The sequence below is a fragment of the Spermophilus citellus genome (assembly GCF_964194105.1).
Source record: "Spermophilus citellus genome assembly, chromosome: 2".
Lineage (NCBI taxonomy): Eukaryota > Metazoa > Chordata > Mammalia > Rodentia > Sciuridae > Spermophilus > Spermophilus citellus.
In genome coordinates, this window is record NC_138183.1 from 254,448,290 (window position 1) to 254,465,212 (window position 16,923).

Sequence of the window (16,923 nt, forward strand, 5' to 3'; positions counted from 1 at the left end):
AGGCACCAGGAGCCTGCAGGGTGTGTGGAGGACTCACCTGTGGGTGAGTGGAGGACGGCGCTGGGGTGGGGAGGGAAGAGCAGCCACCTCAAGACTCAGGGGGACTCTGGGGACCACAGCAGGGTGGGCAGCAGCAGTCTAAGAGGCCGGGTGTGCGGTGCCCGTTCCTGAGCTGTCACACTGGCTCCGCTGAGCAGCGGCTGGGAGGGCGTGCAGGACCCTGGTCCTCTCAACACCACGTGTAGGGCCTGGGGGTGGGGTGGGGACAAAAGGGACTCTGTCCTCCTTGGTCATCCGAGTCCCCAAGTCTGCACGGGGCCATCTCGGGGGAGGTGGTCAACAGAGGGGTGTCCGAGGGAGGTGAAGACGAGGGGCCAGGCCTCCCGGGTCCCCAAGGACGTTCAAGCTCAGCGCAGTCCTGGGCTCCAAAGGCAGACAGGATGGCCTGCAGGAGGTCCAAGCAGGAGGAGGTGCGTCTCCTCTCCAGACGGGAGCCTGGGACCATGGCCCTAAGGTCAGTGCCATGCCTTCCCTGGGCTCCCAGAGGCCCCACACCCCTGCACACGGGTCGTCCTTGGCCACCGGCCCCTTTACCACAGAGCAGGTGCCCCTGCGCGAGGCCTCCCAGCGGCCCCAAGGCCCTCCTGACCTCCAGGCCCACGGCCACTGCACACAGTCAGGGAGGCTGCCTCTCTGTGCACGGTGACCCTGGACAGGAAGTCCAGGAGGAGCCAGGACCCGGAGGGAAGCTGTCTGCTCGGCAGCTGGGAGCTCACTAGGACGTGGGAGGCCAGGATGGGCAGGCTGCTGCTCCTGAATCCACTAAAGCATGACTTCCCTCCTGGATGCAGGGTGACCACCTGGCTGGCCCCCGAGCCACAGGGCCTGGACCAGGCAGAGGAGAGGCGGCCCCTTGGCTGTGGTGAGGCACCCGTGCTGTCGGTGGTCAGTGGGCGGTCTGCTCTCCTCTGCCCTCTGTCGGGGAGGCCCGGGCCTCATGGGTGGGGCTGTGGGGCTGGGGGCGAGAGGCCAGCCACAGGGCCGGTGCCTTTGGGGTGGGACCTGGCCTGCCCACTGGGTCCAGCATGTGGTTGTGGAAAAGCCCTGCCTGCAGACGCCTCGGACCCTTCCTGCCTAAAACCGCAGGTCGGGCCGGGCCGGGATGGGCCGGGCCCACACAGGGTCCCTGCGCCTCACAGACATCTGAAGTTCCTGGGGGGCATGCTCCTGGGCACCAGCAAGTCACCTGCTCCAACCAAGAATGTGAAGTGGGTAGACACACAAAATGCGTCACCCACCGAGGACCCCGGAGCCTTGGTGGCCAGTGGTACTGACCGCTCCCTGACCACCTGTCCTGGTGTCCCCCTTCCCCATTCCCTAATGCCCTGGGGCCTCCTGGCCTCAGGCTCTGCTCCGGGGAGGCCTGACCTCAAAGGCCACACCTCTGCTCAGGTTCTTCCTGGGAAGACAGACACGGCCGCACTAGACGCAGAGGCCTGAATGAACGTGACGTGGTGCCTGAGACACTGGCCGGCAGCACTCAGTGTGCGCCAGCTGTTTTCACCACTGTTGTTCATTCAGCCAGAAGCAGCGGCTCTTGGACAACAGGACAGACACACACAGGAAGCTGCGAGGCCCAGGCGGGTCACAGGAACGGGCACACAGGATCTCCCCATCACATGCCCCGCCTCTGGCCTCCGCGGGGAATGAGGGACCGTGCAGATGGGGGTGGGGGGTAGAGAAGCCCCCCTGGGTTCAGCCCTAGAGGCCTGTTATGTGTCGAGCCAGGTGTCCCAGGGACCGAGTGCTGAGATCACCTGGCAAGGGTGTGAAGTCTGGGTTCATAGTGGACCCACAGCCTCACGCCCCTCACTCCTGCCCTGGGAGGTTTTCAGCCCAGTTTCTACGGCAGGGTTTGCATGGATGCCAGTTAGTTCAAAGCTCAGGTGAAGGGACGTCTGTTTCTGTGGCTTCTCTGGAGATGCAGAAGGGTCCCCATGAGGAATGCAGACTTTCTGAACTTCCTTTCTCTCTTGGGCCCTGGGAAGCCCCCAAAGCAGGCCACAAGTGACACTGACTCCCTGTCAACTCTTGTAAAAACCACAATGTCACTGGGACGGGTGGCTCACAGAGGTAGGGGTGGGACAGCTCTGCTCAACCCCGGGAGCCCTGGAGGCCGCACGCCCTCGGGGCAGGGCCTGCTGTTTGAATAATTGTCCAGCGTGGGTCAGTGACCTGCCCACCAGACACCCCCACTTTCATAAGAACGAGAATGAAGACGGCACAGGCGGGCAAGCTAACTGGATCTCAAAAGAGAAGACGGCCACGTGCCTCCCCAGGAGGGCCCTCAGATCCACTGGGCGTCAGGGACTGGACACGTTGCTCTGACCTGAGGGGAGCTGGTGGCTGGTGCTTAGGTTTGCAGAGGGAGGAAGGGGCTGTGAGCGGCCGGCGGAGCAGAGCAGGGCCTAGGGCAAGGCTCTGCTCCGACCAGGTGAGCAGGCTCTTCCTGCCCCTGCCCGGCTGCAGGCCTCAGGCAGGTGGGCAGCTAATGACCATAATAGGAGTATCACCGAGCTTGTTACGGGATGAGCCACGGACTCGGGCTCTGCATCCAGGGACGCCAGGAGCAAGGCCTGCTGCCCTAGGTTGGGGTTCCCACTCGCCGGTGTCCCTCCCTGCTGGGCATGGGGCTTCTGCAGCCCCGGTAGCAGGATTACAGATCTGAGCCCAGCTTTCCTGCTACTCTGCTATCTGGCCTGGGGAGGTGGCAGGAAGACAGGCCCCTGCACCCCACGAGCTCAATTCCTTCCCTAAATGGCTCTGCAGATGTCAACGCGTCCACCTCTAGAGTGTGTTCATGGGGCGTTTGCGCAGCCGGGGGGCAGGCCTGGAGCTCAGAGCCATTAAGTGACGTGGGCTCACAGACGGGATGCATGGGCATCCATGCAGCCTCCAGGAGCCCCGGTTCCCAGCGCAGGCTGCAGGGGTGCCAGCCAGGCGCGTGGCTGCCGTCACACAATCCCCCGAGCAGAGCAGGGGCAGCCACAGCTGTGCACGGCACACTCGACACAGAGACCTGACAGCCAGACACACAGCCCACTCTCTCCAGCACCAAAACAGGGTGAGGGGCACAGGCAGCGAGGGGCAGGCTCTACCTGCTGCTCCTCGGGGCCCCAGGAGCCCACCCGACCCCTGGAGGGACGATGTCACCCTCAGAAGCTCACCACTGCCGGTCCAACGGGTCTGCTCCCCGCTGCAGGTCCTGTGGAAGCCCGGGGCTGGAGGCAACAGGCCAGCGGGCTCATCCACGGTGCAGGACTGGGCCCAGCCAACGGCAGGGCGATGGGTATAAGGAGGAGCCCCAGAGACAGCCCTCCTGGTTGGCACAAGGGGCACTAAAAAGGGGAACGGTCATCAGCACCATCACGGGGAGAGAGGGGGAGGCAACGGGAGGGGAGGGGAGGGCCCTGGGGCTCTCGCCCTGTCCAGGGGCAGAAGGGGGCTGTGCCTTACGCACCTTCCCTCAAACACTCCTACCGCGGCTGCAGATGAGTCTGAGGCCCGTGAGAGCCGGCCTGCGACCCAGGCCACTGCCTGACGCGTAGCCAGCCTGCCTGCCTCCCCCTTCCCCGGCTTTGGGGCTCATTTTCTCGTTTAGATTTTTATGACTTTGATCTTTAGAGTAGTGTCGGGCTCCCAGCAAAGACGAGGGGAAGCTTCAGGATCTCCCGGCCCCCACCTGCTCAGCGCAACACCTGCCATCGACACCTCCTGCCACAGAGGCACGTTGGTCCCACTGGTGAAGCCACGTAGCACCCAGGCCAACCACGCACACGAGGGAGCACCCTGGGCTGTGTGTCCTACCGTGTGGACACGTGCACGATGGTATGTGTCGGTTTTCAACACTTGGGGGAATGAGAGACCTGACCAGGTGGGGAGTCCTAGACCCAGACACCAGTGTCTCCTCCTGGAGAAGCAGGTGGCACGTATCAGGTGGCCCAGTGTCTAGGGTCTCCTTTGGCCTCTCTGCTGCAAGCTAGGGACACACAGGGCCAGAGCAGGGGAGGCTGTCCACGCAGAGCTGCTCCCGGCTCTGCACCAGTCCCAGGAGGGCGTCGGAGCTGGCTCGCATCTCCCTGCTGGACCCAACGTGCCTACTCACCGACGTCCGTCTCCCTGTGGTTCTTGATGTATTCTGCCAGCTCGAAGTTGCCTGCGATGATCGCCACCTGCAAGTGGAAGCCACATGAGGTCAGGGCCAGCGGCACAACGGGGGGTTCACAGGCTTCACATCAAGGGAGGCCCAGGACAGGGGGCCCACAGAGCTCTCCAGGCTGTTGCTGACCCGCGCGCTCCCACCTGCCCAGCACCCAGAGCTCGTCCCAGCCTCTTGGTCACTTGGTGATGACGGTGTTGTCATTCACTAGGACCCTGGGAGTGCGCGTGACTGACCCAGGGGCAGAGGGAGGTCATCTGACCAGCAGTGGAGAAGTCAGCAGGCCAGAGCCTGGACCCCCACCAGGAACTGCCTCCTGTGCTCCCAGATGGCCTGCCTGCCCACGCTTGGCCCTGCCAGTGCCCATGGCTGCAGAACGGCCAGCCAAGCGCACGTGTCTCCAGCTGAGCGAATCCCCTGCCCCAGGTGTGTGCACACTTAGGGGTGCATCAGAAGGAACCGGTGGGAAGTTCCGGAGATCATACGGGCAAGCTCACGGTGTCCAAGGGGACCCTGGCCAGGCCAGCAGGCACAGGACAGCAGCCGGGACACACACATCAACAACAGGCTGCCCCAGGTGGTGGTGTGGGCGGCCTACGCAATCTGCAGAGGCCTTAGGAGCTATGCGGGGCTTCCCGGGGGTAAGGAGCCTCCGTCTGCAGCTTCTGCTCTTGCCTGAGTTTCCGGCGGCTCAGACGCAGACTTGCCGGCCCCATGATCCCACGAGCCAAGGCCTCACAGGACCTCTTGGTCCTGCACACGCTGGCCCAGGGTTTCTGTGTCAGTAAGCACATGGTGAGCTAAGACCCTGGAGGTGGGAACGCACTACCTACAGCTGACCTCCCGCGCATCACACCTGAGGCCATGGCATTAGTGGTCATTGCCGCCATCACAGGCTGCCGGGACCCTGCTGCTCACCATCACTGTTAGCATTGCAAAAGAGCACCGGGAGGCACGGCCAGCCAGGAAAGACGGACAGTCTTTAGTCCACTAAATCATAGCTGGCTACACCACAGCACAGGGAAACCATTACAAGCTGCGGACCGTCTGCACGAGTGTGGACATGCAGGTACGTGTGTGTGCGTGTGTGCGTGTGTCATGCTGGTCTCTCTGGAGAGGCCCCACAAACACAGCAATCAGTGCCAGCAGTGTTGTGCTGCTGTAACGAACATCCAGACACGTGGAGCCGGCCTTGGGGCTGGACGGGGGGTGGGCTGGAAGTCTGAAGGTGCCTCTAGAAATAGGGACGTCAGTCATTCCAGGAAGGGCCCAGCTGGAAGTGGGGAGCCGCTGTGGGAACGGGGAGAGGGGTCCTCGTAGGGTGACGAAGGACCTGTCTAACTGGACTCCGGGGCTGGTGGCAGTGAGTGCCGACAGGGACTCTTGAGCTGAGAAGATTCTAGTGGACACGTGGAGGAGCCGCGAGGTGGAGAGGGAGGTGGAGTGGGAGGAGCTGATGGGAAGGCTCGGCCTCTGCTCCATGAGGGCTGCGGGGGAGGCTGGCGCAGCCCTGCGGCTCTGACTGCCTGGAGCCCGCGGCCCTTTCGCTGTGCTCATGCCCCTCCTGGATGGGGACTGTCCCATGTCTGTCCCACGGGGCTTGCTGGAAGGTTTCCCTGCAGGGAATCTCGCCTCAGGAAGAACCGGGCCTCGAGTCTGAGCCGGGTGGAGGACGGTCTTCATCTGAGTCTGTGAACTGGACACTCAGGCCGAGCAGTGAAGGCTCTGGGGGTCCTGAGGGCTGGCGATGTTGCATTCAAGGGTGTGTGAATTTGGGGGGCAGAGGGCGGATCGCCATGGGCCAACCTGTGTTCCTCGGCGTCGTTTGTGGGAGTCTGAGCCGCTGGGGCGCATCTGGAGGGTCCTGGGCAGCACATCAGGGTAGGTGAGGTCGGCAGGGGTGAGCGCCCCTCGTGGAGAGACAGGAGGGAACCGCTTCGCTCTGTACCGTGTGAGGACACGGCGTGAAGGCCACTGTCCAGTCAGGAAGAGCTCCGGCCCTGGCCCCGACTCCCAGCCTCCCAAATGGGGGGAAGACCCACGTCTACTGCTGAAGCCGCCCGGTCTGCAGGGCCTCGCGACGGCAGGCAGAGAGCAGGTGGCCCAGGGGCACGCGCACGCTGCCCACGGCAGCACTGCCCACAGAACAGGAAGGGGGCAGGAAGCAGCCACAGGTCCCCTGGGGGGTCACGAAGCCAAGTGCTTCCTCTGTACAGTGCACTGTCACTCGTCCTTACAGAGGAAGGACATTCCAGGACCTCCCATGGAGAGAGACTCCAGGAGGACAGACACCGGGCCACCCTCTTCAGGAGCCCCTGGAGGTGCCAGAGCCACAGGGAGGGGGAGCCGGGCCGGAGGGGAGCAGGTGAGGCGGGCAGGTGCCAGGCCGGGGACGGAGGGAGCCCTGGAGGTGACGGTGGCCGGCGCCCCCGCCCACAGAACCCGGTCAGGATGGGAATCTGGTGTGTGTTATCACACCCACACGCAGAGACAGGTCCACCCGTGGGGACCACAGGGGCGAAGGGCACCGTGAGAACTTGGGATCCGCCCTGAAGAGCAGCAGGGGTTAGAGATGACCTGCCCGGCAGGGGGACAGCAGAGGCCTCAGAAGACGGCCAGTGAGTGGATGTCCTCGTCCTGCTGGCCCTGGGACCGGCCTCTCTGTGTCATGCGTCCCCATTCTCCAGTCTCTCCCACTGGGCGTGAAGGCGGGTGGGGCACTTCCCATGGGAGACGGAAGCCCAAGTGGCCTGCCTGAGGGACAGCGCCCCGGGGCCCTGCCCACTGACTCCTTGGACTGAGTGACCACCTCCACGGCAGCAGGAGGCCCCTCTTGGATGACTGCCATGATGGCTCATGGGAGCTCTCCACAGAGGCCACCGTGTCGCCCCACACCCAGGCGCACCCAGGCTTGATGGCCACACGTCATGCAGCTGGGGGTAGCTGCTGGTTTGGCTGCACCGAGGAGGGAGCCTGGGGTCAGCCGCCCGACAGGAGCCGGCTGTCAGTGACCCCCAGAGTGGGGCACAGGCAGGGAGGGCTCAGGCCCTCGGCACACTCCGTGAAGTGGGCACCAGGATCTGGGGGACAGATGAGGTGGAGGCACAGAGAGGGTAAGTGGCTTGCCCGACGGCACAGAGCCAGGCGGTGCCAAAGCCAAGACGTCTGCTCAAGCTGCCCAGGTGGGACCTTGGCGTCGTCGTCACAGCACGGGGCACGTCTGTGGCACCGTCTAGTGGGTGGCAGTGCTGTTTAACTGTCAGCTCGTAACCGCTCCAGCCCCCTGTCCCTGCACCCCGCCTGGGGTTCCCGGGTCGCAGGCCCCTGAGGCCCTGCTGAGGCTGACAGACCCCTCCTGAGGGCCCGCACCGAGTCCACCACAGGAAGGACAGATGGGCAGATGGGACCTGAGGGGGCGTGGGCTGCAGGACCTGAGTGTGGCTGAGGGTCCACGGGGCCTCCCTGCAGTGCACCTCTGCTGTCCCAGCTCCGCCTTCTCCGCAACTCGGCAACCCACAGCTCCCCCATCTTCCCCCGACATGAGTGTAGCTCACACTCTCTGTCACTCTTCAATGACAACCACTGCCTATGGGGGGCCAGGATCCTGGAGAGAGACGGCTCCCACCTTGGAAAGTGCCCGGCACAGCAGGCCGACTCGGCCTCACAGGAAGGGGCAGCTGGGCCCCTCCCAGTGGAGGAGAGGCTGGCCAGACCCGGCCCCACCCCCACGCCACACCTGGCCTTCGCTGGCATGCCCTGGCTCCTGCACCTCCGTGTCCCCCGTGTGTGTCTCAGACCGTGGGATCGCCACAGCACAGCAGTGCATAGGTCCCCCTGAGGCCAGCTGTCTGTCAAGCCCACGTCCTCCTCAGACGCCCCAGTGCAGCACCTGAACCCTCTTTCTAAGTAGAGGGAGGCCCAGTCCAGAAGCAGCACCCCGAATCCCCAGCACGGCTCCTCACGCCCGGTGCTGGCTCTGATCCTCTGATCTGTTTGCAGGAGGCCATCTTGTCATCCCCCAGTCCCTGCACCCACCCCACCCAGGAGACCTCAGTGTCGGGGGTGGACTCGGGGCCAGCCCGCCTTACCTGCTCCGTGCCATGGCACAGAGCTCCCCCCAGATCAGGAGCACACACGCAAGGACAGCGGCAAGGAGACACGGCCACCTCCGTGGGGCCTGGGGCTCGCTCAGGTCTGGGTGAAAGGCACGCTGGACACTCATCGGCCAGTGTGTTCAGGTGCCCAGGCCAGTGGGGTGCACAGGCACCTGCTGCTGCCCCTCCCAGTGCCCCGTGCGCCTGCTCTGTGCCTGGCTCTGCGCACCTAGCGGTCACATGCCGACCCTGTGCTGCCCTTGACGTCCCTCCCGCTGGGTGTGTGGACCTGCAGGTGGAGCCCGACCCCGTGTGGACTCCCAGCCCAGAACTCTGCGAGGTGAGCTTCTGTGGCTCATGGGCCTCTCAGTCTGCGGTGCAGAGACCAGGAGGGCCTGTCCTGTCCCCCACCACCTGGGCCCAGGCAGGACTCGACTCAGTGCCAAACCCCAGCCTCCCGCCTGGGACAGGGAGAGGAGGTGCCTGTGGGCACCCTCAGGACGGAGTCACCAGGGAGCCTCACTGTGGCCCCTGAATGGCCCTGGTCTCCCATCCCAGCAGTGGGTGGTTGGCCCCCTGGAGCCCCAGCCACCTGCCTGTGCCCCTGGTGTCACCTGCTCTGATGCTGAGCTGCACCCAGAGTGAGGGCAGGAGCCACCCCTCACTACTTGCCCAACTCTCCTGGGATCATGGCCGAGAGGGGAAACCCACTGCCCGCCTGAGGAAGCTGCCCCCTCCTCCCAAAGGGAGACGCCTTCCTCAATCAGTGCCAGTGACATGTGGCCCAGGAGACCTCAGTGTCGGGGACAGACTCGGGGCCAGTCACCTTGCCTGGATCGTCACCTTGCACTATGACTGGGAAGCAGCTCCTTGCAGACACGGCAAGGAGAGCCCAGGGCTCCTCTGTCCCCTCTGCTGTCCTCCTGGAGGAGACGGCATCACCTCAGACACCTACAGCTGCACAGGAAGCCACTGACACCAAAGACCTGCAGCCTCCCAGGACACTTTAGTCATGAGCACCCTCCTCCTGGGGGGGGGGCAGACCCGGCACCTGGCTCCCTGCTCCACGGGAGACCCTCCCATCACCAGGCTGCAGGTGTCTGGGTGACCCAGAGGATGACCCTCAGGTTCCAAGGAGAACAGTCCCGGGGCTCTGCAAAACTCCCTCGGGACTGGTGGCCTTTGCAAAACCATCAATGTGCATGACTCGCCTCCAAAACCAGGCGCAATGATGATTCTTCCACCACCACTGCCCAGAATTAAAACCGTCACCCTGGTAAGTGGCTTAACAGCCACTCACTATCAGCAGACCAAATGCAGGAATCTCCCTGTGGAGCTGACATCCTGGCTGGGCGGGTTTATTTCAGGAATAAAACAGGATCGATGCATACGATCCACATCATTAACAGAACAAAAGGGGAAACGTACACATTCATCTTTGATAGTTGCTGCAGCTGATATCAATTTTGATAAATGTTTTATCAAACACGTCAGATACAATCATCCTGACTTTGTAATAAAGTTTAACAGACCAGGAATAAAATTTAATGGAAAGGAATGAATTAAACCCCGTCGGCTACAGCGTCCATTAGTGAGAGGCAGCCCTCTGCCCCCTGGCCTTCAGTGCAGTCAACAACAGTCAGAAAAAGCGGCTCAGCTGCACGTGGGCACGTTCCCTGCCATTATCCCCTCCACAGCACAGTAGGCCCACAGGTTACAGAGCACGGCCTCGCACAGGTGTTAAGAGACAGGAGGAGTGGGCGGTGGTCCTGTGTGAATACGAGGCCATTCTAAGTACAGGCCTTGAGCTCGTTCTGAGCTCCCTCACCCGGTCAACAGGCAAAGTCAGACTGGTGGAACCCAGCAGTCGTGAGCCGCGGGAACGTGAGGTCAGGGGATTGGCCACAACCTGGGCCACTGTGGATTTACAGACTGGGCCATGTGGATATTACAGACTGTGCCACTGTGGATGTTACAGACTGTGCCACTGTGGATGTTACAGACTGTGCCACTGTGGATGTTACAGACTGTGCCACTGTGGATGTTACAGACTGTGCCACTGTGGATTTACAGACTGGGCCACTGTGGATGTTACAGACTGGGCCACTGTGGATGTTACAGACTGTGCCACTGTGGATGTTACAGACTGTGCCACTGTGGATTTACAGACTGGGCCATGTGGATGTTACAGATTGGGCCACTGTGGATGTTACAGACTGTGCCACTGTGGATTTACAGACTGGGCCACTGTGGATTTACAGACTGGGCCACTGTGGATTTACAGACTGTGCCATGTGGATGTTACAGACTGTGCCATGTGGATGTTACAGACTGGGCCACTGTGGATGTTACAGACTGTGCCACTGTGGATGTTACAGACTGGGCCACTGTGGATTTACAGACTGTGCCACTGTGGATTTACAGACTGTGCCACTGTGGATGTTACAGACTGGGCCACTGTGGATGTTACAGACTGGGCCACTGTGGATGTTACAGACTGGGCCACTGTGGATGTTACAGACTGTGCCACTGTGGATGTTACAGACTGTGCCACTGTGGATGTTACAGACTGGGCCACTGTGGATGTTACAGACTGGGCCACTGTGGATGTTACAGACTGGGCCATGTGGATGTTACAGACTGTGCCACTGTGGATGTTACAGACTGTGCCACTGTGGATGTTACAGACTGTGCCATGTGGATGTTACAGACTGTGCCACTGTGGATGTTACAGACTGTGCCACTGTGGATGTTACAGACTGGGCCACTGTGGATGTTACAGACTGGGCCACTGTGGATGTTACAGACTGGGCCATGTGGATGTTACAGACTGTGCCACTGTGGATGTTACAGACTGGGCCACTGTGGATGTTACAGACTGGGCCACTGTGGATTTACAGACTGTGCCACTGTGGATTTACAGACTGGGCCATGTGGATGTTACAGACTGGGCCACTGTGGATGTTACAGACTGGGCCACTGTGGATGTTACAGACTGGGCCACTGTGGATGTTACAGACTGGGCCACTGTGGATTTACAGACTGTGCCACTGTGGATGTTACAGACTGTGCCACTGTGGATTTACAGACTGGGCCACTGTGGATGTTACAGACTGGGCCACTGTGGATGTTACAGACTGGGCCACTGTGGATGTTACAGACTGGGCCACTGTGGATGTTACAGACTGTGCCATGTGGATGTTACAGACTGGGCCACTGTGGATGTTACAGACTGGGCCACTGTGGATGTTACAGACTGGGCCACTGTGGATGTTACAGACTGGGCCACTGTGGATGTTACAGACTGGGCCACTGTGGATGTTACAGACTGGGCCACTGTGGATGTTACAGACTGGGCCACTGTGGATTTACAGACTGGGCCACTGTGGATGTTACAGACTGGGCCACTGTGGATGTTACAGACTGGGCCACTGTGGATGTTACAGACTGGGCCACTGTGGATGTTACAGACTGGGCCACTGTGGATGTTACAGACTGGGCCACTGTGGATTTACAGACTGTGCCACTGTGGATGTTACAGACTGGGCCACTGTGGATTTACAGACTGGGCCACTGTGGATGTTACAGACTGGGCCACTGTGGATGTTACAGACTGGGCCACTGTGGATGTTACAGACTGGGCCACTGTGGATGTTACAGACTGGGCCACTGTGGATGTTACAGACTGGGCCACTGTGGATGTTACAGACTGTGCCACTGTGGATGTTACAGACTGGGCCACTGTGGATGTTACAGACTGGGCCACTGTGGATTTACAGACTGTGCCACTGTGGATGTTACAGACTGGGCCACTGTGGATGTTACAGACTGGGCCACTGTGGATGTTACAGACTGTGCCACTGTGGATTTACAGACTGTGCCACTGTGGATGTTACAGACTGGGCCACTGTGGATGTTACAGACTGGGCCACTGTGGATGTTACAGACTGGGCCACTGTGGATGTTACAGACTGGGCCACTGTGGATGTTACAGACTGTGCCACTGTGGATGTTACAGACTGTGCCACTGTGGATGTTACAGACTGGGCCACTGTGGATGTTACAGACTGGGCCACTGTGGATGTTACAGACTGGGCCACTGTGGATGTTACAGACTGGGCCATGTGGATGTTACAGACTGGGCCATGTGGATGTTACAGACTGGGCCACTGTGGATGTTACAGACTGGGCCACTGTGGATGTTACAGACTGGGCCACTGTGGATGTTACAGACTGGGCCACTGTGGATTTACAGACTGGGCCACTGTGGATTTACAGACTGGGCCACTGTGGATGTTACAGACTGGGCCACTGTGGATGTTACAGACTGGGCCACTGTGGATTTACAGACTGGGCCACTGTGGATTTGCAGACTGGGCCACTGTGGATGTTACAGACTGGGCCACTGTGGATGTTACAGACTGGGCCACTGTGGATGTTACAGACTGGGCCACTGTGGATGTTACAGACTGGGCCACTGTGGATGTTACAGACTGGGCCACTGTGGATTTACAGACTGTGCCACTGTGGATGTTACAGACTGGGCCACTGTGGATGTTACAGACTGGGCCACTGTGGATGTTACAGACTGGGCCACTGTGGATGTTACAGACTGGGCCATGTGGATGTTACAGACTGGGCCACTGTGGATGTTACAGACTGGGCCACTGTGGATGTTACAGACTGGGCCATGTGGATGTTACAGACTGGGCCACTGTGGATGTTACAGACTGGGCCACTGTGGATGTTACAGACTGGGCCACTGTGGATGTTACAGACTGGGCCACTGTGGATGTTACAGACTGGGCCACTGTGGATGTTACAGACTGGGCCACTGTGGATGTTACAGACTGGGCCACTGTGGATGTTACAGACTGGGCCACTGTGGATGTTACAGACTGGGCCACTGTGGATGTTACAGATTGGGCCTCTGGGCCGAGCCCCACATGCTTTCTTTTAGACACCAGTTTACCCGAGGCCCCCTGGCCCTGCTGGCTCTGTCCATAGGCTGTGCTCCATTCTCAGCAAACAGCCTGGACCACAGGGCCAAGGCTCCTGCCTGCCCACAGGACACAAATGACCTCCAGGGGGACTTCTGTGGCCTTTAAACAGACAGACTCCAGGACTCCGGGAGGCGGGAGAATCAGAAGCAAAGCTCCAACCACAGAAGCTGTGAGAACAAGTCCTAGTTAGAAGGGGCGACCGGCCCAGGGTTACCTCGGATCCACAGCACATCATTATGACACTCAACCTACCCTCCCTGGAGAAACGCCAGGGGACTGGGCCATCTGATGCAATCCTGCTGTCAATCAAAGGTGAAAGGTGGATCTGGACGGAACTCTCTGGAAACTTCCCCAATAAACATGAGGCAGAAGCGATGCTCTGAGAGGACCCACTCTCTCCCCCACTGCCCTGTGTACCCCTCCCCTTTCCCAGCTCTCCTAATAAACTGTGCCTGCTCCTATGTGCCGCGCCCTGAAATTATTCAGGCCAGACTGCAAGGACTAGTGGCCGCAGGACCCCACGGTCACCCTGGCCCCTCAGGCGGCTCCTGTTCTATCACTAGACGATGGTCCACTGGTCTTCTCTCCCTCCAGCTGGGAGGTGCCACCTCCTCGCCCCTGCCCTTAGAAGGGGTGTCCAGACCCAGCACCCTCTGCTCTGCTGGGAAAATGTTGATGGCCATCAAGGGGAAGAGCACCCTGACAAACACCAGAGAGTCCTGAAGTCCAGCCAGCTCGGGAGGACGGGTGCCACCGTCTTACATCCACCGACTGCGTCTTCCCTTTCACAGATGAACTGGCCAATAAAATGTGTGGAGGCCACCGTTTGTCCCAGAACTCTCGGTAGAAAGCCAGCAATTCTCCAACATCTGCTGAGAAACTTCTACAGGGCGGCTCAGGTGGACCCGAGATACAGAGGCGTGAGCCAGAGGGCAGCAGGCGTCCCCACTCGGGCTGAAGCTGGGACTCGGGGGACAGAAGTTCCAAGCCTGGCCCTGCAGGCTGAACCTGCGTGGGGTGCGAGCAAGCTGGCCACCAGAGGCAGCTCCCGTTCGCTTGATAGGTGCACACAGCCAAGCGCCAGGGACACCTGGACTGGCCCTCGCGGCCTGCAGAGGAGGAAGAAGCTTCCGGAACTCAGGAAAGTGAGGTCTTCAGGGTCCACTCAGCTCCGAAGCCAGGGCAGGGGCTGCATGTGTGCCTCCAGGGTTGTCACCACAGAGGCCTGCGGCCCCACAAGCCGAGTGCCACCTCCCTGTGCACAAAGAGGCAGTGAATGCCAACGTCTGAGACGCAGGAACTGAGCCCGTTCAGGAGGCAGCGGCCAACGACAGAAGTGACGGAGTGTGTTAGGTCCCTACGGCCACCCGACACAAGGCCACAGCGGGGGCTTCAACAGCACCAGCCCCTGCCCGGCTCCGGGGCCGCAAGTTCAGATCTAGGTGCCGCAGGTTGGCTCCCCCCGAGGCCTCCCTCCTCCGCTCGCCAAGGTGGCTTCTCCTGCATCCCCACGTGGTCCTCGTGTCTGTCCTGACCTTACAAGGACACAGCCACATGGAGTAGGCCACCTAGTGACCCTGTTTTAGCCTAACTGCCTTTAGAAGACACGGCCTCCAGCTGCAGTCACATTCTGAGGGTCCAGGGGTCGGGGGCAGAGTTCAGCCCAGGACGCCCCTCTTCCTCCTGGACTCGTAAGGTCCTAGAAAACGCCAAGCCCGCACCCCCCACCCCAGTGAGCCTGCTTCCAGGGAGTGGGGGCTGAGGGGGCCGGCACAAGAAGCTGCTGACGCCACCCGCTCCCCTTCCCCCGAGATTCTGTCATGAAACTCCACACACCCAGAGGGTGCGGAGGGGGTGGTGAAGTTCAGGATGGCGCCCGGGTAGCTCACACGGCTGGCTGTCCAGGTGCGGCTGGTGAGGCGCGGGCACGAGAGTCTGGTGAGATCCCTCTCCAAGACTCAGATCTGTGGGACGAAGAGCGTCCGTGCCGTAGGTCACCAGCTCAACACTGGCACACGCCCCGCTCACCCTCCAAGACTCTCCCGCTCTCCAGAGACCTTGTTCCCGCCACTCTGCGCTGTTTTAATGGGGGTGGAAACGTGCACCGTGAGATGCACAGGCCCAGAGGGGCCAGGAGACGAGTTCTGACGGCCAGGACCCGCCCCTCCTTCATGCCAACCGCAAGCAAGAGCACCCCCACCCCTGGGAGCTCCCCTGCCCTGCCGGCCACTTCCTGGCTCCCAGGGACAAACGCCCGACCTCTGTCACCACAAATCACTGGCCCTGTTTGCTGAGAGTGGCCCAGGGGAAATCACATCACAGGCTCCTGTGTGGCTTCTGCCCACAGTGCTACGGCAGGCGTCAACGTTTCCCTGTGTGCTGAAGTCCCACTGTGTGCTGTGCCTGGCTGAGCTGCCCGTTCTGCCTGGACCTTGGCCGTGACGGGGGAAGCCGCGTTGTGTGCCCTCGCCTGGCACACGCTTGCCTCTGCCTCTGCTGGGCCGGCTCCCACGGGCCAGGGCCGGGCACAGGGTGTGCGTCACACCTACCAACTGCACCCCCGCTCCCTGCGCAGGGTGCTGGTGGAATGCCCACAAGCCTTGGCCTGTTCCAGTCACTGTTCCCAGCACTGGGTGGAGCCTGTCTCTTACAGCTGGCCATTGGGGGAGTGAAATGGGCGATTTTAAGCTTCCTTTGCCCTCTGTCCTTCATAACCTCATCGTTGCTGCCATTAAAACAAAACTCACTTCCAACTGTCCCAGAAGTTTGAAAAAGCAGCAACCCTGGGACTCACACCAAGAACCGAAGCGCCAGCTCAGGAGGCTGCAGCTAAGGACCCGCCCCGAGCCCCAGGTGCCCAGGCAGGCCACGAGGAGGCACCTCCCTTGCTCGGAGACCAGTTCCTGCCCCAGAGATGAGAGGCAGGAGTAGAGATGGGTTCTCACAGGTGGTGGCTGTTCCCCCTTATCCTTGGACATGTTCCCACCCAAGGGGACACCTGAAACCCATACCCTGTGTATGCACAGAGAGCATTCGCCTTGGCCCTGTGGACATCTCTTCGGCATGTCGGAATGACCACCATTCTTGCATTTGGAGCCAGTCAGTAAAACTGGGGGTCACCCAAACGCAGCACCAGGCGCAGACAGCTACTAAGCAACCACTGGGAAGGTAACATATACAGTATAGATCCGCTGCCCAGGGTGATTCTGGTCTAGGGCAGAACACACAGGACAGAATGCTGGGAGATTTCACGGATCTACTCAAGAACAGCCTGTAATTTAAAACACGTGTCTTGTTCACTTATGGAATCTTCCATTTGATATCTTGCAGAGGTTCCTGTGGATAACAGAAATCGGGGATCAGGGCAATACCATCCTCACCAGGTTTCCTCACATACGCATAGAATGGTTCACTTTACCCACTGATGCGGAGGACGTTTAACAAATTAAATCACGTGAGCTAAAGGGAAGTTGTGCAGTAACCCAGCTGTGAAGAAAGCGGCTCGTCCTTTGCTCGGGGAGGGCCCGCACCCGGTCAGCTTCTCCAAGAAACCCAACGTCTGATTCGAAATCGCGGCACACTGGGGACGCGCTTCTGAAATGTGAAC

At 60.6% G+C, this 16,923-nt stretch overlaps 1 protein-coding gene across 1 annotated transcript in view; it reads right to left on the bottom strand.

The window, feature by feature from the left end:
* SHANK2 (SH3 and multiple ankyrin repeat domains 2) overlaps positions 1 to 16,923 on the bottom strand; it is a 415,901-nt gene that overhangs the window by 260,265 nt on the left and 138,713 nt on the right. The window contains exon 10 of the mRNA XM_081260598.1: positions 4,166 to 4,232. Coding sequence (XP_081116724.1) covers positions 4,166 to 4,232 — 67 coding nt within the window. The remainder of the gene's footprint in view (positions 1 to 4,165; positions 4,233 to 16,923) is intronic.